General features: G+C 43.7%; 1 protein-coding gene across 1 annotated transcript; it reads right to left on the bottom strand.

The window, feature by feature from the left end:
• Positions 1 to 11,783: 11,783 nt before the first annotated feature.
• On the bottom strand, positions 11,784 to 25,110 carry LOC138784748 (extracellular calcium-sensing receptor-like). Its single transcript, XM_069960429.1, has 6 exons — positions 24,911 to 25,110; positions 21,859 to 22,068; positions 20,740 to 21,508; positions 18,574 to 18,801; positions 14,050 to 14,173; positions 11,784 to 12,688 (listed from the first exon to the last, which is right to left on the bottom strand). Exons 1-6 carry the CDS (start codon positions 25,108 to 25,110, stop codon positions 11,784 to 11,786), a joined length of 2,436 nt encoding a protein of 811 aa, XP_069816530.1.
• Between the last annotated feature and the right edge of the window lie 1,285 nt (positions 25,111 to 26,395).

The following is a 26,395-nucleotide window of genomic DNA, read 5'->3' as shown; positions in this document are numbered from 1 at the left end:
GGGGTTTCCTCCCACTGGGGGCGGAACTGTCCGTCTCCAATGCTTCACCCCCGGCCCAGTAATCATGAATAGAATGGCGCCGTACATGGGAACTGGGCCGCAGTTCAAAAAAAATTACCGCAGCATCGGCTTCCCCATGCCGACGCCATTCGATTCATGTCTGATTTTAAAGGGAGTGTACCTGATGGTACATTCTCTTTAAAGGTGCACGATGAACAGGCTCATGACAGCCCAGACAAATATGAGCAAACCTAACTTCCTGAACAGAGATTTTTTCCGAACTTTGTTTTCTGGAACAAACCGAATTTTTCGGAAAGTTCATACATACCCGATCCAAAATAGTGGCTGCACAGTGTACATTACAATACATCCAATGTCAGGTTATCCATTATCCCTTGCATTCAGACAATGGGCTGCAAGGTAGCCCCCTTCGACATCGCACTTTCCCCTTTACTATATATATATATATATATATACACTCACCGGCCACTTTATTAGGTACACCATGCTAGTAACGGGTTGGACCCCCTTTTGCCTTCAGAACTGCCTCAATTCTTCGTGGAATAGATTCAACAAGGTGCTGGAAGCATTCCTCAGAGATTTTGGTCCATATTGACATGATGGCATCACACAGTTGCCGCAGATTTGTCGGCTGCACATCCATGATGCGAATCTCCCGTTCCACCACATCCCAAATATGCTCTATTGGATTGAGATCTGGTGACTGTGGAGGCCATTGGAGTACAGTGAACTCATTGTCATGTTCAAGAAACCAGTCTGAGATGATTGTAGCTTTATGACATGGCACATTATCCTGCTGAAAGTAGCCATCAGATGTTGGGTACATTGTGGTCATAAAGGGATGGACATGGTAAGCAACAATACTCAGGTAGGCTGTGGCGTTGCAACGATGCTCAATTGGTACCAAGGGGCTTGAAGAGTGCTAAGAAAATATTCCCCACACCATGACACCACCACCACCAGCCTGAACCGTTGATACAAGGCAGGATGGATCCATGTTTTCATGTTGTTGACGCCAAATTCTGACCCTACCATCCGAATGTCGCAGCAGAAATCGAGACTCATCAGACCAGGCAACGTTTTTCCAATCTTCTACTGTCCAATTTCGATGAGCTTGTGCAAATTGTAGCCTCAGTTTCCTGTTCTTAGCTGAAAGGAGTGGCACCCGGTGTGGTCTTCTGCTGCTGTAGCCCATCTGCCTCAAAGCTGGACGTACTGTGCGTTCAGAGATGCTCTTCTGCCTACCTTGGTTGTAACGGTTGGCTATTTGAGGCCTTTCTATCAGCTGGAACCAGTCTGCCCATTCTCCTCTGACCTCTGGCATCAACAAGGCATTTCCGCCCACAGAACTGCCGCTCACTGGATGTTTTTTCTTTTTCGGACCATTCTCTGTAAACCCTAGAGATGGTTGTGCGTGAAAATCCCAGTAGATCAGCAGTTTCTGAAATACTCAGACCAGCCCTTCTGGCACCAACAACCATGCCACGTTCAAAGGCCCTCACATCACCTTTCTTCCCCATACTGATGCTCTGTTTGAACTGCAGGAGATTGTCTTGACCATGTCTACATGAGTTGCCGCCATGTGATTGGCTGATTAGAAATTAAGTGGTAACATGCAGTTGGACAGGTGTACCTAATAAAGTGGCCGGTGAGTGTATGTGTATATATATATATATATATATATATATATATATATATATATATATATATATATATATATGAAAGTCAGCTCCTGTCACTAACTAGAGAGACTAACATACATACATTTTCACTAACTAGAAAGAGATAAGTAGAGGCAGGGTTAGAGAGGGTTATAAAAGGTTGATCAGGTGCCAGGGTTATGTAGCTAGAGGCAGGGTTGGAGAGGGTTATAGAAGGTTGATTAGGTATCAGGGACAGATAGAGGATAGTGTGAGGGTAGTAGTGTAAACTGTGTTGCTATCAAATCATTCCTGTCCTGTCAATGTTTGTGCTAGTACAATCTGTCTACAGCTCTCCTGTGTGACGCTAACCCAGGGAGTCACTTGTTAGGTCACATAAGGTGGCCTGTTCTGAAACAGTGTCTGGCTGCAGAATAACTTTAATTGACAATGACTCTTATTATCCTGTCAGACATGGTTTTACAACAAGCCACCTGACATAACCGTAACCATAACAGATGACTAACAAATCTTCTACAAGGAGAGCTGTGGACGTTGGTTGATTGCTTACAAGTCTGTAACATCCACACCCAGTTAGACTTCTGCACCATCCTTCGGCTGTAAGGTACAGCACAGGAGGTATGTCCGGCCATGATCTTTAAGTTCTTTAAAGTTCTTGTTGTCAGGATAGGGACAGGGAGACACAAGGACAGGTGAGCCCTGACGCTGGCACCCGCCCCACTTGCCCTACCTGCTTGCCCCAGATGCCCTAGGTGGCAAACGGACAACTGGACGGCAGTCCCTGTACTGCTAGGGTGCAACACAAAACAAAACAAGACAGACACACACACAACAAGAGCGAGGTCAGAATTCCGGGTCAGCAACAGTCTAGCGGCGAGGTACAAAAACGTGTCCAAGGGATAGTCAAAAAACAAGCTAAAAGGTCGGGTAAACAGGAATATCTAAGTCAGGGAAAACGCGAGGTCAAGAAACACTAGGAGTACTAGGCTCTATGGCAGGCAAGATACTGAGATAGGGGATTATACTTATGGGACCTGTAGTCCCAGCCCCCAAGGCGTGATTGGGGCTGAGGCTCCAGGTCCTGCCCAGATACTGACAGCTGACTAGTGAGTCAGCTTTCAGTCATTGATTAGTGAACTCACTACACCTATGCTGATCTGTCAGAGAGTGAATACTGGCCACTACTACAACCATGAATAGCAGAGCAGAGCAAAACCTGACATGCAGTCTGGCTGCTAAGGAAGCCGAGCCAAACGCCTACCCCGAGTCCTAACACTTGTAGTAAACTGTCTGAACACTGCTTAATTTATTCCATCTGCTGTGGTACTTGATTCTCCACCACACCCATTTCTTCTTATGTTTCCTCTGGTCCTCTAACAGTTAAGCTGGGTTTTGCTTCTTTTGCTTCTTTGCTTCCTTTTCTTTCACACTTCTGTTGCTTTGTTTGCTGGGATGTAAGGATCCATACAATCACACCTGGGGCATGTTCCTGACATCCCATAAATAGACTACTAACCTTGACTAGATTTCTTGCTATTAGTCACTGTTAAGTTTGCCAGTGTTGCCTTCTGTGTCAAATCTTGTTATTATGACCCTCTGCTACTGCTTTTTGACTATTCTTCTGGTTCTGATTTTTTACCCTGCTGCCTGACTGTTTCTGACCCTTGGTTTGTTGACTACCTATATTTGTTTGTTTTTCTGTCTTGTCTGTGTTTTGTGTATTCACTAGAGATGAGCGAACCTGGTTCGGGCTCGAGTCCATCCGAACCTGAACATTCGGCATTTGATTAGCTGGGGCTGCTGAACTTGGATAAAGCTCTAAGGTTTTCTGGAAAACATGGATACAGCCAATGACTATATCCATGTTTTCCACATAGCCTTAGGGCTTTATCCAACTTCAGCAGCCACCGCTAATCAAATGCCGAACGTTCGGGTTCGGATGGACTTAAGCATGCTTGAGGTTCGCTCATCTCTAGTATTCACCTATGCATAGGAAGGGGACATAGCCAAGTTGTCTGCTACCACTTAGGATAGCTTAGGCAAATAGGTAGGGAAGCATCTAGCATTAGGGCACACTGTGCTTGTTTCCCCTCTCCCTCCTGCATTTTCAGTAGCAGTCATTGTATGCCAGTGATCCATCAACATCCACAGCTCTCCTAGGTTAAGGTAACCCAGTCACCTGTCAAGTGATCACAGAGACATCCTTGGTGTTGGTGAAGTGCCGTAGAAATTATTATTATTATTATTATTATTATTATTATTATTATTATTATTATTATTATATGACACCAACAGATTCCGTAGCACTTTACAATTCTGGGGTTCCATATATAGATAAAAATCAGACATTACAGAGATATACATATAATTATCCATACATGAGGAGTTATCCATACTACTCGCAAGAGCCTAAAGACTATTAGTAGGGGGTTTGACACAAAATGGCAGAGGGGCAAAGTGCTTCATTGTTACCATAGTCCAGCCCTCTTTAAAAATAAAGAAGTGCAGGTAAAGGTGGGTAAACCAGTCACCAACAAATCTGCCAACAAGAAGAAAAGGCAGTATTGTTCAACAGTGACTTTACTCAAATGTCAAGTACAACATGTAAAGGTCTTTTCAAAGTAGCAATCACTGTAGTAGAGTGTTTTTACACACTAAACTGCCATAAAACTGAGCCCCTCTATAACAATAGCCGGATCCATCTGAACATCTGACGGAGTGACCACATAACCCAAAAACGAAATTTTTTTGCACACAAAAAATACATTTTTCCAGCTTAGCGAATAAAGAATTTTTTCGTAACCGAGATAAAATAAGACGGAGTTGTTCATGATGGGAGACCAGATCTGGGGAGAAAACCAGAATGTCATCCAGGTAGACCACCATAAAGACCCCGATAGAATCATGAAAGATGGTATTCATAAACCCTTGGAAGACCGCGGGGGCATTGCACAGACCAAAAGGCATAACAAGATATTGAAAGTGCCCCAGAGGTGTATTGAATGCGGTCTTCCATTCATCTCCCTCTTGGATCCGAATCAGGTTATAAGCTCCCCTTAAATCTAGTTTGGAGAACCATTGTGCCCCAGAAACCTGATTCAGAAGGTCGGGAATGAGGGGAAGTGGCCTAGAGTTCTTGACCGTAATTTTGTTAAGTTCACGGTAATCAATGCATGGCCTAAGCCCACCGTCTTTTTTAACAAAAAAAAAAACAACAGCCCCAGTTGGTGATTCAGAAGGTCGAATATGCCCAATAGCCAAACTTTCATCAATATTCTCCTTCAGAGACTTTCTTTCTGGTAAAGACAGATTATTTATATGACCTGTAGGCAGCTTGACACTAGGCAAGAGATCAATTTTACAATCAAAATCCCTGTGAGGAGGAAGAACTTGAGACAAGGGTTTGGAAAAAACATCAGAAAAATCAGAGATTAAATCCGGGATATCTGGATTAATAGCCACTGTGGTACAGAGAGAAACATGTGACAGATGGGCCTCACACCCAGCGAACAAGATCCAGAGTTGCCCAGTCAACTAGTGGATTGTGTTCCTGGAGCCAGGGTAGGCCCAAGATTACATTCACAGACAAATTTTTCATAACTAGAAAGGAACAATATTCCTCATGCAGTGGCTCCACCATCAACTTAATCTGAGGGGTGCGGAATTTTACCAGACCAGCACGCAATGGGGTCAAATCCACACTAGACACCTGGACAGGAGGGGAAAGCGGAATCAAGGAAGGCAAAACCTGGGACACAAGTCATAGTCAATGAAATTTGCCACTGCACCAGAATCCAACAAACCTGACCTGCACACATGAGGCTGACTGGACCTCAATGGTGCAGGGCAGGAACATTTTAGAAATTTAAGGGAGTACCTGAGCTCCTAGGCAGTCCTCCCGACCACTACCTAGGAGCGGAAGTTTTTGCTGCTGTGGCTTCTTGGGACAGGCATTAAGCTGATGTTCTGGGCTCCCACAGTAGAAACATAGTCGATTCTTCCGGCGTTGTTCCCTCCTCTGCTCAGGGGTGATGCTACCGAGTTCCATCGGTTCTGGCGCAGGTAGACCAGAGACCGGATTGAGGACCGGCTGAGGAGCAGGAGACCCCCGGGGTGATTGGACCTTAGGCGTCGATCCGCCTGGATGGCAAGGGTCATATCTTCATCAAGAGTCTGAGGTTCAGTATGAGGTAAGAACAAGTCCTTAATACTGTCTGAAAGGCCAGTCATGAACAGGTCTTTCAAAGCCTGGTCGTTCCATCCCGAGTCTGTCACGTACTGTCTGAACGTAGCGCAATATTCCTCCGCCATTTGTCTACCCTGACGGAGAGACAACAAGTTGTATAACAGCTATTGCAGGTCTATCTGGTTCATCATAAGTCTGTCCCAGTGCAGAGAAAAAGTCGTCCAGTGAAGAGCGCAGATGTGAGTTATTAGGTAAAGAAAGAGCCCAAGTCTGTGGGTCACCCCGCAGGAGAGACATCACCATCCCCACCTTCTGCACTTCAGTCTCAGAGGACCGAGGATGTAAAGAAAAATATAGTTTACATCCTTCCCGAAATAAAAAAAAAAATTCTTACGGTCATCAGAAAAAAGGTCGGGAAGGGGGACCTTAGGTTCAGGTGCAGGTGACTGAATAGCCGGAGATGGCACCAGGGCCGAGTCCTGCCTGCTTTCCTGGACCTGAAGGCGGGTAGATCTTGGACCAATTTGGTCAAGGCCTGGACCTGTGAGACCACAGCTGACATAGGCTCCATAGGTGGAATGAATGTAGCTGGTCGTATGCAGGTTGCAGGTCTGTTTTGGGCCAGTGTTTCTGTCAGGGCTGGGATAAACAGAAAACAGAGGAACGTGAGCCCTGCGTTTACCCCAACCTCTGTCCCTGCCTATTGCCACACCCACGCTAGACCGTGGGGCGACAACCACGAAGACTGCATATACACTGACTAGTGTGCAGGGGATGGGAGACAAGGGACACAGACAAACACAGAAGAATTGTCAAACAGGCCGGGTCAAAACCAGGAAGGAGTGTCATGACAAAATCAGAAAGCTAAGAAAGGTCAAAAACAAGCCGAAGTCAAAACCAACCGGTAGCAAGGTACAAAGGGGTCAGGCAAGAAAAGGTCAGAACACAGAATAAGGTCAGAATAGCAGAGATCAGATCACCAAGCTAGCTAGTGCAGAGAAATCAAACACTGGCAGTAAGCAGCCTGACAGCAGAGCTTAAATGCAGGCTGGATCCCCACCCCAACAGGTGAGAGCAGGAGAACTCCAGAGAATTAACTCTGATGTGACCAGGTCAGTACAAGATGGCAATGAATAAATGCTCACATTCTCCTGTGTGCAGCTAATGTTTGAGAATGTGAGCGAGCACCAACATCACTTGCAGTGTCGGAGACAGGAGCAATGGCATGCTCGCTATGAGCGCCAGTCCTGACAGATGGGCTTTGTGCATACGGGATTTATGTAGAGGCAATGCGCCTCTTCATAAATCCTCTGAGCTCCGGAGCTGCGGGGACATTTTTAAGCCCGTTGTTATAAACGCCGGACTTCATAAATGTCCCCCATAGTTTCTAAATCTAGCATGCTTCCATGTAGATCTGAGGAATCTAATAAGCCAAGCTATAGTGAAGCAGAAGAAAACCCACACTTACAAAAACATGCCCACCATCTTGTTTCATTAGCACATTCTAATATTATAAAGAAAATGACTTCCTATGGAAACATGTATTGCGAAACAGCGTTGGAGTCTGGGGTGGAGGACATCCGCTTGGGACCTGTAGAACATTGGCTTAAACACATGGGTATTGTAGCTTGTGGCATTGTTATTGTAGCTTCCATATACCTAATATAAAGGGTATAGGCCTTATTTACCATAACATGAGGCACTGTGCAATTAAACTTTTTCTGCAATTTAGGGTTATCCCTACTTGATTGTATTTACTTTTGTAATGTACCATCTGCACTTTATTATATCTGTGTACTGTGCCAGTGGTCTGGCCTCCTCCTTCCATGGTTTCCTTTTTAACTGTTTCTAATAGTAATCTGGTCTAAAAAACGTGAGCAGTAGTAGTTGCATTAGATTCATTCTACTGTATATATATATATATATATATATATATATATATATATATATATATATATATATATATATATTCCTAATTGAGAATATGGTTAAGCTGAACCCTTATATATAATCTGAATAGTTAGATATAGGTGATTCTATAGGAGCGTAAGCTTACAAGCCGATCTAAGTTTCGTTCAGTAAAATTTTTATGGATAATTTATACATGATAGCAGAAATGATTGGATAAAATCCATTCACATATGGGTTAAAATAAAATAATTCCCTTGTTTTGATTGTGATTTTCCTTGCCTTGGTCTCCCCAGTGAGCAATTATTATTATTAACTATTCCAGTGGGAATTTTCATTTCTACCCACACTGGTGAAGAGATACATTTGTCAAATTTTAAAGGGAAAAACATAAAGGGAAGCTTAAATTATTAAGTCATTTAATTTTCAGTTTTATGTGTTTATTTATTCTTACAATCAACTCTTTTTTTCACATTTTAAAGGCAAAGTATTGACTAATGTGCAGAGATCTATACATGATGTGTCTGAAGCTCCATACTGTGTGCCATGCCATACAAATATTGGGATCCTACAGTCTTTAAGTACCTAATCTCCAAAAGTAAAGTTCTTAAAGGGGTATACTAATCTAGGACACCTGCCCTTTGTCCCCTTGATGAAGGATCCAACTCTGAGATCTGCATCTATCTTCAGATTAACGGATTCCCCATTCCACTCTGGTCTGTTCTCGGTATTCAAGAAGCCAAAAACACAATTTGAGTCACAACTTGGGTACCTTCCATTAACTTTAAGGACTAATAGTAGTTGTTTGCAAATCCCACATACCTGCTGGCTATGCTGCTTATATAAGTCTCTCGGTAAAGTAATCCATGTAGCTTATAGACTACATCATTAGTGTAATTCCCGTTAATAATTCATATTTAAAATCCATAATTCAATTTAATATTCCAATCAGGTCCATATATCTATAAATTCAGGTCCATATATCTATATGTCTTTATCTACCTACCTGTCTATCTATCTATCTTACAGAAGCAAGAACTCCCTGATCCTGTACACCATAGCGGTGCATGTCTTCTCCTGTGGGCCGTGATGAAATAACACCATCACACCACTTATAGAAGACCTGCACGCTCTGACTGCAAGAGTATGCAGAGGACCAGCTAGTGCTGGAATAAAGGACAGGTGAGTGGGATGTTTGTTATTTTTTAACTTGGCACAGACTTGGGGCATTTCATTGGAGAGGGATGGATTTACTGCAATACAATGGATCCTGGGGGGTTGTTTATCAAATATACTAGGTGCATCCAGGGGTGTGGGTGGGGGTTAATTATAATACTAACAGCATCCTGGAGAGGGAGAGGTTAACAACAATACGAAGGGCATCCTGGAGGGGAAGGGGTTAACAAAAATACTAAGGGCATCCTGGAGGGGGAGGGATTAACAAAAATACTAAGGGCATCCTGGAGGTGGGCATTAAAATGTGTTATTTAAAATATGTGTTGAACATCTTTTTGAGCAAGATGCAACTTAGAGGGCCGGTGCCCTGGATGTTTTGAGACCCTAAAATGCCCCTGCCCACTGTACAGGACCCTGGAAACTATCTGATCCTCTAAATAGAAAGTAATTTTACAGTCTACAATAGCTATTTCTAAGTGTTGTATATAAGGACTGGCTTTATCCATATTAGTGGATGATTGACTGGCTAATTGCCTTATTTTCTTTTTAATTTTCCAATTTTTGACACTGTTACAAAAACACGCGTTAACAAATCCATCCTTCTGTAATAGTCCCAGTACTGTAGCTACTACAGTTTGTCTGTTTTATTGAAATTCCTTAAGATTCAATTTGCAAATATTTACAAATTTAACCCAAAATTTGCAAAGCTTGCAAAACGAATTTCTGGCTGCTTCGCCCCTCTCTAGCTACAATACCAACATACCAAAATTGCACAGATAGACAGCAACTGAAATATGTGTGTTATAAAGGCATTGTCACACCAAGAGATAAATTAACAATATATTTATTCAAAGAAAATCTCTGTACAGAGAAATCCCAAACCATTAAAAACCCTCCAAAACTGCTCAATAGGAAGCCATGAAAAGTATACGTTGTCAAAAGGCCTGCAATGAAGAAAATGAGCTTCCAAAGAGCTAACTCCCCTCTGGATGCAAAAAAATACCATCTGACCATAGAAGCCACACATGAGTCTATTGCACTTAAGACATATCCATACATATCAAGGGAAATAATCAAATGTGCAAACATAACTAGAACAACATACTCTAAATGCGGCATAAAATATGGAAAATATGACCATAGAGGGGAAAGAGGAAATTAAGATAAATTGTGGCTTGCATGGTCACATGATACTTTTTTGTATGAAGTGGGGAGTTAGCGCTTTGGAAGATTATTTACTCCATTGCAGGTCTTGAGACAATGATTACTGTTCACGGCTATTGATTGGGCATTTTTAGAGGGTTTTTAATGAATTTGGGTTGGGATTTCTCTGCACAGTGATTTTCTTTGAATAAAGTATCTCGTTAATTTATCTCTTGGTGTGCTAAGGCCTTTATAACAAACATCTTTCAGCTGTTGTCTATCTGATACTGGATTTTAATTCAATTATTTCAATTGAAAACCTGATTTAGCAAATAAGCATTATAAGAAAAAGAGGCCTTTACTCTGTGCAAGCAGTTGTGGTCCCACTAGTTTTGGGGGGCTTTGGGATACAATCCGGAAGTGGCTGCACCAATACACACTCTGTGACACCCCCTTTACTCTGTGCAAGCAGTTGTGAACTTAGATAGGTCTTGCGTATGAAATACAGAAATGAGGAAAAGTACTTGCGGTCCCACTAGTTTTTGGGGGCTATGGGATACAATCCGGTAGTGGCTGCACCTATACACACTCTGTGACACACCATTACAATGAGCAGTTAAATTCTATGCAGGTGTACTACAAATCCCAGCAATGCAATGTAGTACAGCAGCACCACCAGCCACAAAAACCTTAAAGAGTACTGAGCACTTCTTAGGGGTGTGTATGCAACACCTAATGTCCCCTTTCTGCCAGCAGTCGATCACCACAGTGTGCTGGTTAAATCCTGGTAGCAGCACTGCAAGTCCCAGCCAGCAGTCTGTAGTAATACTATTAGAAAAAGATTTGAAGCCCTTAAAAGGGCTGTTTGTTTATAATGCTAGTATATACCCTGCCTACTGGAACTCTAATTCCCTCCCTAACGCTCTCCCTGACCAGCAGCAACTCTGTCCCTAATCTCTTCCAGCATATGTCTGAAGCGAGCACTGCCGGCCGCAATTTTTATATGGCAGGGACATCTGATCTGTCCAACCAATCACTGCTATCGACATGTATGGGTCCCCCGTCATCGCAGGATGTACCAAAGAGTCTCCTGCATGTCTATTGGCTGAGAAATAGCGCCAAAACTTACAGGAAATGGATGATAAGATTTCTCGAGTATCGCTAGATGCTCATCTGAGTAACGAGTACCATCGAGTACCCTAATACTCGATCGAGTACCAAGCTCGGACGAGCATGCTCACTCATCACTAGTTCCGATGTAACTTCTTCATGTAGTACAACAACTGTGAACTGCAGTTCAAAAAAGGGGGAGCCAGCACGCCATGGCACCGGCTTTCACACGCTGGCACTGTTCTATTGATATACTACACTTAAAGCGAATGTAACTGATGGTAAATTCGCTTTAAATAGAAAACCCTCACTAAATCTTGTTTATGATCATCGGGGCAAATGATGGCGAGAAGGAACTTTGATGGATTAAATTAAGAATTTTTAGAGTAATAGTAATGAAAGCTTTTTACCTACACTATGTCAAACACAACATTTTAAATACAACTGACACACATAAAAAGGGTAAATAATCTACAGTTGAGATATCAAAAAATTTTATTACATGACTTAAAAAGTATATTTTTATAGAAAACACTGAAATCAGAGGTAGAAATTAGAAAATTTCCAACTGTAGTTACTTAATTTTTTTGTTTTGTGGTCAGTTTCTCCCTTGAGTTCATGTCGGGTCTAAATACAATAATGAAACATTTTGGAAGAAACATGCAAATAACCAGACCCCAGGTTGATGATTGGATAGCAAAGATCTCCATGGCCACCATGTATTTTCCTTGGGAGCTGAGGGATGCGGGAATGTAGGACACCCAGACAGTCAGGAAGGCCAGCATGCTGAAGGTGATGAACTTGGCCTCATTGAAGCTGTCTGGAAGTCTCCTGGCTAAGAATGCCACAATGAAGCTAATGGAGGCCAGAAGACCAAGGTAGCCAAGCATAGACCAAAAAGCCAAAGGTGACCCTTCATTACACTGAATAATCAGTACTTCCGAATTACTTTCTGATTTGACTTCTAGGAAGGGAGGAGAGAATGTCAACCACATAATACAGAGAAAGATCTGAATGAGGACACATGAGATGACTATGAAATATGATACACGAGGTCTAGTCCATTTCCTCAGTTGACTACCAGGCCTTGTGGCCTTAAAAGCTATGACTACCATAATGGTTTTGGCCAAGATACAGGAGACACAAAGTGCAAATACAAAACCAAAAGTCACTTGTCTTAAAAGACAGATCTCATACTGGGGATAACCAATAAAGATTAAAGAACAGAGAAAACAGAGCGATATTGATAGCAGAAGAAGACAACTTAAGAAATAGTTATTGGCCCGAACAATGGGGGTTGTTCTGTAGTGAATAAAAAGTCCAATGATTGCCAAAGGAACCAATGATGAGGAGATGCCGGTAGCCATTAAGGTGACGCCCAGTGGATCTTTATGGGAAAGAAACTCTTGGGTCTTCGAAACACAATGATCTTGGGATGGATTTGGCCACATATCCCACGGGCATTTTTTACATTGTAGTGAATCTTAATAAAAGTTTTGAAACAAGTTATATCGGTAAACTTAAAATTTTACAATAGAGTTAGAGATCTGTGAACCAAACTTCCCAAACCCAGATTCATTACACTAGGTTCAGAGAAATAGCTAGAGGTAGGATTAGAAAGGGTTTTAGAGGTTGAATAAGTATCAGGGACAGAAGGAGGATGGTGTGAGGGTAATTGTGTAAGTTGTGTAGCTATGAAATCACTCCTGACCTCCTGTTATTGTCTCAGTATGTTGTGTCCATGTGATGCACCTGCCAGGTTACATCAGTTGGCCTCTTCTAAAACCATGTCTGAAAGCAGCATTAGTGTCATTTTGTGTCAGAGATTCCCCAACATTTTCAGCTCTCATGGGGGAAGTTAAAGGACAACTCCGGCGGGACCCCCCCCCAAAAAAAAAAAAAAAAAACACAGACACACACAGACACCATACTCACCATCCCTCCGGTGACGATCGCCACTCTATTCGCCCGCCGTCCGCCTCACCGTCACCTGCCTCCGCCGTCCAGCGATGTCTCTTGCTTCCGGGTCCATGAGAGAGCAAAGGCTGCCAGTGCGCTTGCGCACCGGCAGCCTTTTCATTGGCTGGAGCGCATCACATGGCTTCCAGCAAGCTTAGCCAATCAGGGCTGAGCAAGCTGGAAGCCATGTGATGCGCTCCAGCCAATGAAAAGGCTGCTGGTGCGCATGTGCACCAGCAGCCTTTTCTCTCCCATTCACTCTCAATGAAGACGCCGAGGAGGAAGAAGACCCGGACCGCCCCCAGCTCTGACATCACCCGACACCAGAGAAGAGGACCGTGACGACCGTAATAGGTAATGTATATATTCTTTAACTTCCGCGGTGGGGGGTCGGGGGTCGGAAAGTGGGGGAAGGGGGCCAGACCGGGTATTTAACCACATTACAAAGTTATATAACTTTGTAATGTGTGTTAAATAAGCCAAAAAATTTTTTCGCCGGAGTTGTCCTTTAACACTGTGAACAAGCAGAAACGCTCCTAAGAAGTGGAATGTCACTTCTTGTTCAGTGCGGCATTTTTTCTACTTCTCGCTGCCTCTCCACAAATCAATGGGAGATTAAAAAGCACATTTTTGCCACACAAATGTTTGAAATGTTTGGCTAACCATCTCCAGTGTTACAAGCCACCAGATTGGCATAAAGATCTGACTATTAGCTGCATGGGAACAGCTCCGTGGATGAAGATAAGAGACATAACTTCATCCTCAGAGCTCCACGCACAAAAGGGACATACAGTATAAGCAGGTTAGAATCGTCTGACCTGGTAGTAGTTTCCCTAATAGACTATGAATGTAAAAAACTTTATAGGTCAAATATATTTTTCCTACCTGTTTGGTTGGATATTTCTCCGTAAGGACAAGGAATACATTGGAAGCAGCACGAAGGTTCACCTCTTCTGGCTGCTTTTCTGAAGCCTGGTCGACAACTGGGGCTACAAACTGAAAGAGGGATCTGGGAAGAAAATTGGAAGACAAACAAATTTAAAGGTTGAACTTGGGCAAATTAACCCCTTAGTGAACGCCATGCTGCATTTTCACGGCGGCCACTAATGGGCTTTATTCCGATGTGTACGCCTTTTAACGGCGGGCGCATTGGAATAAATTACCGCCCGGCGGCGACTGCAGGACGGGTGATCAGCGGTCAGTGTGACCGCTGACACCCTCCTGTAACTGCCCGGAGCGGAGGATTCTCCGCTCCGGGCAGTTTAACCCGTTAAATGCTGCTGTCAAACCATGACAGCGGCATCTAACGGATCCCAGTGGATCCCGGACGGCGCCGTGGGTCACTTACGTGATCGCGATGTCCCGCAGCGCCGTCTGGTCCTCCGATGTCTCCATAGTGATCCCGGGGTCCTAATGAAGGTCCCCGGGGTCACCATGGAGATGCCTCATGCTGACAGGGGTGGCCGTGGCTATTGCCTGTCAGCATGAGGCATCATACAATACATTGCAGTACATCAGGTACTGCAATGTATTGTATCAGTGATCAAAGTATTTTACACTAGTGTACAGTAATGTACACTAGTGTAAAAGTGAAAAAAAAATGTGCACCAAACACAACACAGCCCCCCCCCCCAGCCCCCCAATAATAAAGATGCATTACATTCCCCATACACATTACATTACATAAAAGTGATCAAAAACACAAATCCTATACATATTTGGTATCGCACGACACACGCTGTAAAAAAATAAAATAAAAAAAAACTGTACCAGAATAGCTGTATTTTATCAATCCACTTTAGAAAATACGTCATAAAAGAGATCAAAAAGTCATATACATATAAAACGTGGTATCAATAGAAACTACTGATCTTGCAAAAAATAATCCAAAAACCAGCTCTGTCGCGCAAAAGATGAGAACGCTATGGATCTTGCAATGCGGCAACAGTTTTTGTGGGTTTTTGCTAGGAAGATAGTTTCTATTGCGCCAAAGTGATAATAGTTAAAAAAACATATACAAATGGGGTATTGTCGTAACCGTAGTGACCCAGAGAATACATGTATTGTGTTATTAGTGACCGCTGATCCGGATTTTTATAGCGATCACTAATGGGCTCTATTCTGCTGCCATCAGCTCTTTATGGCGATGTTGCAGAATAGTGCAGCGGCGCCGGTAATGCCCGCAGCCCCCTCTTCTCAGCTACCGGAGGTAGCTGAGGGGTTGGGGCAGAGTGTGGGGTCAGTCCAGGCAAGTCCCCTCACCGGCGATCGCCGTTATTATCAGTATAACGGCGGCCACCGGTAACAGACATTGCCAGCGCAGCTGAACGCTTTCATCTCTTCTCACCGTGAATCCACAGTGAGAGGAGATGAGAACATGTCCCCCCTGTCCCCAGAATTAACCCTAGTGACCTGGTCACTGACCCTCCCCTCCCAGGGCGGCCATCTGATCCAAGATGGCCGCCGCCATCTCTGTGAACAGACTCTGTTTACAGTGATGGATTCCTAAATATGATCAACGATTCATTCTCTCCACCACCGGAGGTGGCGGAGAGCATGGGGCAATGATCGGTGACCGCCTGGTGTTGTCCCAGTACAAGTGATCAGCAGTATATACTATATACCACTGATCGCTTGTTCCAAATGGTGCCGACACTTTTTTACGCCTGTCACCAAAGTCAAGTGCCCTGGATTACCCGTAACCACCCTGGATTACTTGTAACCACCCCAGATTACCTGTAACCACCCCAGATTGCCCGTCACCACCCCAGATTGCCCGTCACCACCCCAGATTGCCCGTAACCACCCCAGATTGCCTGTAACCACCCTAGATTGCCTGTAATCTCCCCAGATTGTCCGTAATCTCCCCAGATTGCCCATATCCACCCCAGATTGCCCGTATCCACCCCAGATAGCCCACAACCATCCCAGACAGCCCATAACCATCCTAGACAGCCCATAACCACCCCAGATTGCCCGTCACCACCCCAGATTGCCTGTCACAACCCCATATTGCCCGTAATCTCCCCAGATTGCCCGTATCCCCCCCAGATAGCCCATAACCATTCCAGACAGCCCGTAACTACCCCAAATTGCCTGTAACCACCCCAGATTGCTCACAACCACCGCAGATTGCTCGCAACCACCCCAGATTGCCAGTCACCACCCCAGATTTCCCGTCACCACCCCCGATTGCCCGTTGCAACCCCAGATAGTCAGTGAACACCACCAGATTGCCTGTCACCACCCCAGATAGCCAGTAAACACCCCTAGATAGCCAGTAAACACCCCAAGATTGCCCATAACCACCCCATATAGCCAGTAAACACCCCAAGATTGCCCATTACCACCCCATACAGCCAGTAAACACCCCCAGATTGCCCGTAACCATCCCAGATTGCCCGTGACTAACCCAGATTGACCGTAACCACCCCAGATTGGCAAAGACTGCTCGTAACCACCCCAGATAGCCAGTAAACACCCCGAGATTGTCCATTACCACCCCAGATAACCAGTAAACACTCACATTTTGCGTGCAACTAAAATGACACTCTTCTGAGCCCAGCTGTGTGCCCATACAGTGGTTTATGCCCACATATGGGGTACCATTGTACTCAGGAGAACCTCCATTACAAATTTTGGGGTGCTTTTTCTCCCCTGTTCCTAGTGAAATTAAGAAATTTTAAACTAAACAAACATGTTATTGGGAATTTTTTTTTTTTTTTTTTTTCATTTTTACGGTCTAGTTTTGAACACTTTCCTCCAATACCTGTGGGTTCAAAATGCTCACCACACCCCAAGATGAATTACTTGAGGGGTGTACTTTCCAAAATGGGGTAAAAAAATTTTTTTGGGGGGGTTCTATTCTGTAGACATTACAGGGGCACTGCAAACGCACCTGGCACTCAGAAACTTCTTCACAAAAATCATGCACTGAAAATGCTAATTGGCGCTCCTTTCTTTCTGAGGCCCGCTGTGTACCCATACAGTGGTTTATGCCCACATATTGGGTACCGTTCTACTCAGGAGTACCAGCGTTACATATATTAGGGTGAGTTTTCTCCCCTGTTCCTCGTGAAATTGAGAAATTTCAAACTAAACAAACATATTATTGGAATTTTTTTTTTTTTTTTTTTTTCATTTTTACTGTCTTCTTTTGAATACTTTCCTCTAATACCTGTGGGGTCAAATTGGTCACCACACCCCAAGATGTATTCTTTGAGGGGCGCACTTTCCAAAATGGGGTGACTTTTGGGGGGGTTCTATTCTGCTGACACTACAGGGGCTCTGCAAACGCACCTGGTGCTCAGAAACTTCTTCAGCAAAATCTGAACTGGAAATGCTAATAGGCGCTCCTTCCCTTCTGAGCGCGGCTGTGTGCCCATACAGTGGTTTACGCCCACATATGGGGTACCATTGTACTCAGGAGAACCTGCGTTACAAATTTTGGGGTGCATTTTCTCTCATATTTATTATGAAAATGAGATACTTTAATCTTAACAAATATATTATTGGAAAATTTCTATTTTCCATTTTTTTCCGGCCTAATTGTGAATTCTTTCCTTCAGCCCCTGTAGGGTTAAAATGCTCATTATACCCCTAGATTAATTCTTTAAGGTGTCTAGTTTCCAAAATGGGGTCACTTATGGGGGTTTCCAGTATACAAGCCTCCTAAATCAACTTAAATAAGAACTGGTCCCTAAAAAAAAATCAGTTTTGGAAATTTCATGAAAATTTGATAATTTGCTGATACATTTCTAAGCCCCGCAACACTTTAAAAAAGTAAAATATGTTTACGAAATGAAGCCAGAATAAAGAGGACATATTGATAATGTGACTTACTAATTAATTTCAAAGTTCGTAAAGTGCAAAATGTGCTAAATTTTCATTATATTTTGATCTTTTTCACAAAAAACACACAAGACAGTGAGCAAATTTTGCCACTAACATAAAGTACCATATGTTACGAAAAAAACAATCTCAGAATCGCTAGCATACGTTAAAACATCACTGAGCTATAAGCGCATAAAGTGAGACAGGTCAGATTTAGCAAAAATGAGCCTGGTCATTAAGGCCCAAACAGGCTTGGTCCCTAAGGGGTTAAAAAAAAAATGTAATTTTATTATTATTATTATTGTTATTATTATTATTATTATTATTATTATTATTATTATTATTATTATTATTATTATTATTATTAATATTATTATTATATTTTCTTTTTAGATTCTTGGGACTACAAAATGTTATAGTCTAAAATAGCTAAAGGGGGTCTTCTCTATGATTCACTAAAATCCAAAGCGAAACATAGTTGTATTTTGGGGTATTATTCTTCAAATCAAATCTAACCCTTGGTAATTTGAAGTGGATAAATGTGAAAGTCAAAAATGTATTCCCAATTCAGTTTACCTCATGGTCTCCAGCTCCCCAATGTACGTAGCTGGTATTAATAGTAAAGACATTCCCACTGGTTTTACTGGTATCATAGCTGCCCACTTTGACTTGCTGGAGTTTTCCGTCAGGGCTCAGCTGCCAGTTCACTATATCATACACAGCAGGTGGATCTCCGTTCTCATCAAAAAAGAGTTGTCTACCATCGGACATGTTCATATGTAACTTCTTCATGTAGTACAACAACTGTGTAGAAAGTATACCACAGTCATCAACTTAATGCAGCTTCTGGAGTATACTAAAATAATATAAAGGGGTATTCCTTCCAAAACCATTATTTTACTATTAGGCTATGTGCACACTAAATAAGAGACCGGCCATTCCGTGAGCTGGCCAGGTCACGGTATGGCCAGCCTCTGAAAAGATCATCCCGGCTGGTACCTTTTTGGCTGCAGGGTTCTGATGCGGGCACATCCATGCGCACCCACATCAGAACTCTTTACAGCACACTATGGAGCAAGCGACCGAAGACACTCGCTCCACAGTGTTCACACTTGGTTTTCTACGGCTGTTTTTCACTGAAAACTGACATGTCAGTTGTTTGTGGCGCTGCTAGGGATCCCGGCCGGAGTGTATACTATATGTATATGCTCCGGACGGGATCCCATAGACCGAGAGGTAATGTATATTTTCATAATAATCATAATAATTTCCTAATAAATATACTACTGGGGGAGCACACAGGGGAGCTATATATTAGGGAGCACACAGGGGGCTCTATACTACTAGGGGAGCGCACATGGGTCTATATACTACTGGGGCAGCAACAGAGGAGCTATATACTACTGGGGGGAGCGCAACACGTTTACTAATGATATTCAGCTCGGACCTTCACCTGACAATAGACCCCGGTAAGTGGACCTTCACTAAAATTTGTTGAGTACCCTTGGTATATGACAACAATTGTGTAATGCCAGGCGCTAGAAAACAGATACTGGCAATTTTCCAGTTTTAGCCGGAGTTTAGGATTAATGTGCTCTGTTTCCTGATTTTGATAAGTAGTAATTGAGGGCAGTATAATCTAGTGAGAGAGATACTGATGGCAATGCTGATGGAATTGACCGGGGGCTTATTGTAAAGCATTTAACTAAATGCTGTTAAATACTGCTTAGACAAGACGACCAACAATAATGTCCTAAAACTAATGTACATTTACAATCAGAGCATAGAAACAGGCTAGAAAAATTAACATTTTTCAGTATCTGGTACAAAGCAGTGAAAAGTAATGTAGACAATTAATTATCTTTAATCCCACCATGACCCAGCCCAAAATTACGTAAATGACCACATAAATTTTCATTTTTGCAATTATTTTTTTTCCTCCTCGCCTTTTAAGAGCTATAGTGTTTTCATTGTTCTTTGTTTAAGACCATGTAAGGCCTTTTTTCAGAATAAAGTGTACTTTGTGGTGGCACTTCTGAATCTACTATACACTTTATCCCGACTGAACCCAAAAATATTATTTACTAACATAATAATTGGTGAAAATGGAAAGAAAGTACAATTTTCCCCTCATTTTGTTCGTTCACCTTACGGGTATTATTCTTCTATATTTTAATAGATTAGACAATTATGTACCCTGTGGTATATAACATGTCCCCCCTGGGGGACTTTACATGTAATCATTGGATTGCATACACTGGTCAATGCTATGCCCTAGCATAGCATTGATCAGTGTTATTGGCATTCTGCACATAGAGCCTGCCTGAGGCAGACTCTATGAGAAGAACAATAGTCGGACTACACAGAGGTAAGGAGACCCCTGCAAACACACTTTGGGGTTCCCAATCGGAAAGTGACAGGAGCAGCTATTGCTGCTGCCTGTCAGTAAGGGTAAGGGCTTGGCTCCTAATAGTAGGCAGTCCCATCTGCTATGGAGCGAGAAAGCTCAGCTACTGAGCTCACTTTATCACTGCATATGCCGTATGGGCGTACTGGTACGTCAAGGGTCATCTAGGGGTTACATTTTTTTTTGTGCATATCCATATCTTACATCCTAAAGAAACATGAAGAAATTCTGCAGCTTTTACAGTATACAAGGAATGAGTATAGTAGGAATAAGAAATAACATCTGTGTGGATGAAAAACTTTATACAACAGCCATGGTGGTGAGTTCACACTAACCTGCCAAGGCTTAAAGTTTACAATATCAGCACATGTTCCATTGGGGAATGGTCCATCTCCCTTCTTGCATTTACCCAAATTATTCAAAGCTTTTGCAATAGCATGAACAGCTGTATAAACATTGTAGGTTACCCGTAGACTAGAGACATCATTGAAATTATTCTGGATGCTCTCAAGTTTTTCTTGGCCGGTACATTCTTTTACTGATGAATTTGAAAGGTCATTGGTGGATGTCTTGTCCAAAAATTTGCAACCAAAAACTTGTTCCCATAATAGTCTTATCCATTGATTTCCCATAACCATGGATGGATTGATCCTGTTGAGGTAATCTCCAAATCCCGACATGTTTCCACCAGGGAGGGCAAAACCGATTGTTCCAAGAAGAAGTCTTGAATATTTATTTGCCGTCAAGTAAGACGAAGTAGCCCAAGCCTCACTGGCAATCAAAACTTTCCCTGTGACGTTCTGCCTCAGCATTTCATCCAGTATAAAGCCCAGGTCTACATCAGTAGAGAAGATGACCACCACTGTGACTGTTGAGTCCTTAACCACCTGAGCAATATAAGGGGCATTTCTATCTTGCCGGCTGGAGATTATGTTCTCTGTGAAAGCCACACAGGCACCGGCTTGTAGTATATCCCTCTTGACTATTTGGATACCTTGCTGCCCGTAATCATCATCGAGAGCCACCAAACCAATCCAGGTCCATCTAAAGTGCAACACAAGCTGTGCTAGACCCCGAGATTGGAAGGCATCACTGGGGACTGTTCTAAAGAATGATTGAAACTGGATACGATTACTTAAGAGAGAACTTGTGGAATAGTGACTAATCTGTTGGAAAATTCAAAAATATTGAATAACTATAATTCAGAAACACTTATATCTAAGTCGATTACACACTGTATCACACTATAAACTAATATTAACTATACGCAATCATATATGAGCAACTATGAGTTATATACTTTTGTGTTACTTTTTGTTTCTTTGTAGAGTGTCTTTTTTATGAGAATAAGTTTCTATTATGGCACACTTACTTGTGGATACCTATATAGCCCCAGTATTCGAGCCAGTGAAATTGTGTATGTAGATGCAGAATTTCCGATTACAGCAGCCAACCGGGTATCTTGGTTGCATTGATAGTTAGGAACAGATTGTCCTTGTCCACTCAACAGCTGTAAAGTTCCTGACACTGCTCTCTGGAGAACTGCACAAGAATCAAAGATCTGGAATCCTAAGGTGATGTTTGACAAAAAACTTGGTGTTTTGGCAATTTCCTCAACAGTGAAATGCACAGCTTGGACACGCTGGTAGTTTTCTAACCTGAAGCTGAGGATAATGGGGACAAGAGTTCACAAGTTCACAATAATGAAATAAAGGACAACCTTTTTGGTTACTGATGCATGTGGATTAGGGTGAGAGCTGCCTATAAGGGTGGATTCATACTGAGGAGTGCATGTGGAGCAGTTCCCGCAGGTTCCATTGCTCACCTCCGCTTATGGCACCACGCATCTCCACCCATCCCATAGACTTCATTCTATGGTCGGACGAATTCCGCCGAAAGAATTGGCATGAATTGAGGTGCGCGTGGCCGTGAGCGGAGGCAAGCCATAGAATCTGCAGGAACCTCTTCACGCGGAACCCACCCTAAGTTTGCATGTTTCATGGACCGAAAAGGAAGGTTGAAGATCCATAGACTTGTAACCAATAAAAACATTTTCTTTTTAAGTGACAGTAATACTTCACTACAAAAACAAAAATGTGGGGGAAATCAAATTAAATACATCTACTGTTTGTATATTCCATCTCCTTCATATTAGCAAACATAATTATGCTCTAAGCTTAAATGGTTTTTCCAGGTTAAACTGATTGATGGCCTATTTAAAGGACAGGTCATCAATCAGTGATCGTCCAGCAACCAAAACCCCTGTCGATCAACCCTTAAAGCGACTCTGTACCCACAATCTGATCCCCCTAAACCACTTGCACCTTCGGATTGCTGCTTTGCTAATCCAAAATCTGTCCTGGGGTCCGTTCAGCAAGTAATACAGTTATTGTCCTAAAAAAAAAACTTTTAAACTTGCAGCCATGTGCCTAACGGCCGTGGCCTAGAGTGTCTGTGCATTAGGCTGGCACACGCTCTCTGTCCCTCCACCCCACCCTCCTTATCATTAGGAATGCTCCAGGCAGATTTTCTACTCTCAGCACGGCACATAGGCTGGTTAAGGCACCTGTGTAGTGTTCACTGCAGAGGAATAGGAAATATCCTACCAGTGGCATTTCTAATGATGAAGAGGGTGGGAAGGAGGGACAGAGAGGTGGTGCAAGGTTAGGGCATGGATACTTTAGGCCCCGGCCATATGTCATAGGGCTGCAAGTTTAAAAGTTGTTTTTTAGGACAATAACTGCATCACCTGCCGAACGGACCCCAGGACAGATCTTGGAGTAAAAGCAGCTATCCGAAGGTACAAGTTGTTTGGCTCGGGGGGTCAGATTGTCGGTACAGAGTCGCTTTAAGCACCTACAGTACAGTGTGAAGCAGTTGCCTCCGTTCACTGTGTAGTGATGAGACCTGGTTACTGCAGCTCAGCTCTGAACGAGAGCAATACATCCACATCACAGTGAATGGGGCCAATGCTTCTAACCCCTTTTTCTGTGAAGTGCAGGCAGCGGACATCTAATCAGTGGGGGTGCAAGATTTCGGCACCCTGCCATTCAGTAATATATTACCTATCCTGTGAACAGCTCATCAGGCCTCCCTTCCCTGCATGTGCACGCTTTGCGGGGTTGGTGGTCGCTGACCGACACGGTGTGGAGTTAGCGTAGGGACCCGTGTGGACCAGAGGACCTGCGCGGTGGTACACGGGGCAATATGGCTTGATCAATTCATATACAGACACTCTGGTGTTGATTTTTAATATAGGCCTAGCGGCATTAGTATCAGCCATAGATGGGATGTGCAGCCGTTCCATTCTCTCCAGTTCGTGTTTCACAGTTCTCCCTCTCTGAACAGCTTGCACTCCTTTATAAGACCCACATGACCAAAATTTGCAGGATATGCCTGTGCTCACATGTCTGGACCTTATGTATTCCCCATTCTGTGAGAGCAGCAATGGTAAGTGTAATACCATATCCATACTGGTGTCGTTTGGGGGCAGCCTTCCCCGCCGGTGGTGCTGGCTGGGTTTTGGTGGGGCTTTTTGGGTCTGGTCCTGTGACATTGGGGTTGCAGGGCCGTTCCATGGCCTCCCTTCCCTGCATGTGCACGCTTTGCGGGGTTGGTGGTCGCTGACCGACACGGTGTGGAGTTAGCGTAGGGACCCGTGTGGACCAGAGGACCTGCGCGGTGGTACACGGGGCAATATGGCTTCATCAATTCATATACAGACACTCTGGTGTTGATTTTTAATATAGGCCTAGCGGCATTAGTATCAGCCATAGATGGGATGTGCAGCCGTTCCATTCTCTCCAGTTCGTGCACAGCTCATCAATATGTTTTGCCCGAAATACCCATTGAAAGCGGGGACTGGCTCAGTCTTGGCATCCTGGAACCTAATAGAATTCCTGAAAACGTCAGTGAGCCCAAGCCCAATTGAGGAGACCGGGACTATACATGAAGCAAGAACACCAAGGTACACCTGTTATAAATGTTGTACTGGACCATAAAACTTTAATCAAAAATGACCTATTGTCAATTGCTCCAAGAACAGCTGCATACACCTGGCAGCCGGCTCTTCCATGGTGTCGGGGCATCAGGGCTCCATCGGCATCGTGAACTAGTCATCTGGGCTGTGACAAGTCAGACGGTTCTCTGCCTTTTCAGCACGCTCTGATGGGTGATTGACAGAAGAGGAGGCCAATTAGCGGTCACATAAAGCCAACGGAGCCTGGATCCCCCAATACCACCAGAGAACCGGCTAACAGGTGCGTGCAGCCGCTCTGGGAGACCAATCAGCACAAATTGCTGATTGGTTCCCTTTAAGTTTTTATGTTAAATATTTTTGGCCCTGTGCTTTTTCTAATCCTGGAGGTATTACACAATGCAATACCTATGCTCTGGATACCTCTTTAAGCTTTATGTAGGTAAAACCTTAACACACCTTTAAAAACAACAGTGGTCTTCTTTTCCCCCCACCCTAACCAAGAACACCATATAAGAAACAAGTCTTACGTCTTACAGGCAGCAGGGCCCGGCCTCTCCTTGTAATTGATCTTCAGATATATTTTGTCCACATGAACGGGGACGACCACCCCTATTATTATATTTCCAGCCAATGACATGCCTGATGTCAGCTCGCCGCCGCTCAGTCTGCAACTAGATTCAACAAATTCACAGAAGCGGAGGACACAGAGTGTGAACAGAAGCCACATTGTCTTGGATTGGTCATAGATGGAGAAGACGTTGTGTAGTTTTCAGTATTAATCCAGAATCTCTGAATAAAATAATGAGAATGAATTTAGCCTGTGGATTGTACGTTACTGTAGAACGGGAAAGGTAGAGATAAAAGACAATGCAAACCTATTTTTCTCCCACAATCTGGTTTTTCATATTGCAGCTAGTCAGCCATTGTATATCATTTTGATAATGTTACCCCATTTAGCTGTTACTATCTATCTAAAAAATGCTTGGTATTCTTTTCTCCATGTGATCTTATGGTGACCCCCTGGAAATGTCCTGTGATTCTGTGCTCTCAATGAGGTCATCAACATAGAAAATCCTGTACGATGAAGCTGCATAGACTGTTCTACACATTGTCTATACAGTACATATAGTCATAAAGATGTATAGAGGGTTAATGTGATCCCCGACGCAACAGTTGTGTAAAGAAGCTAGGGTAAGTCAGTTAGAACGTTGAGTTAAATGCGTCATTGTGATCAAAGAAAGAGAGATTATCACATCCTGTCCTTACAGCAGGAGCTGTGGCATTGGCTCTAGCTGCCCATGTGCATACAGGAGAGGAGAAGTGGTACTGTGCATTGTATACAGGCTCGGACTGGGCCACCGGGGAGCCGGGGGATTCCCCGGTGGGCCCTGCCCCCTCCTCCCTCTTGCTGGGCCCTGCCCCTGAGCCGGAGAGGGGCCTCCTGTTTAGATCCTGTTTAGTATGGGGAGCTCAAGGGGGCCCCCTGCTGGCTTCCACACTGCTGTGGGGAGTAAAGATCGGCATCAGCACCGCCCGGTGAGCTAATCATGGGCCCTCCCCTCCCCCTGCACTCAGTCAGTGTGGCCCAGCTCCCGGCACTGCTCTCTTCCTGCTTGTTATCAGGAAGATGCAGAGAGAAGGAGCAGCTGCAGGGCCCCTCCATCCCCCTCCCCTCTGCAGTGACATCTCTTCTCTTCTGCCACTGTGTGTGCTGTCGGTGCAGAAGAGAAGGGGGAGGGGCTGCAGGCTGCCGGGTCTGGCTGGGAGAAGAGGAAGTGAAGATGGAGACCAGAGGACTCCATGGAGCTTCCTGCCCTGCTTAACATGTGAGTTTTGTTTACTGTATATTTATCTGTCTTTGTCATCTGTGTGTGTTTGTACATCTGTGTCATGTGTTTATGCATGTGAGTGTTATATCTATGTAATGTGCCTGTGTGTGTGTGTGTGTGTGTGTGTGTGTGTGTGTGTGCATCTACCATGTTTATAGTGTATATAATGTAGTTCTATAGATA

Source organism: Dendropsophus ebraccatus, chromosome 1, assembly GCF_027789765.1.
Source record: "Dendropsophus ebraccatus isolate aDenEbr1 chromosome 1, aDenEbr1.pat, whole genome shotgun sequence".
Lineage (NCBI taxonomy): Eukaryota > Metazoa > Chordata > Amphibia > Anura > Hylidae > Dendropsophus > Dendropsophus ebraccatus.
This window is presented reverse-complemented; position numbering and strand designations above follow the sequence as displayed.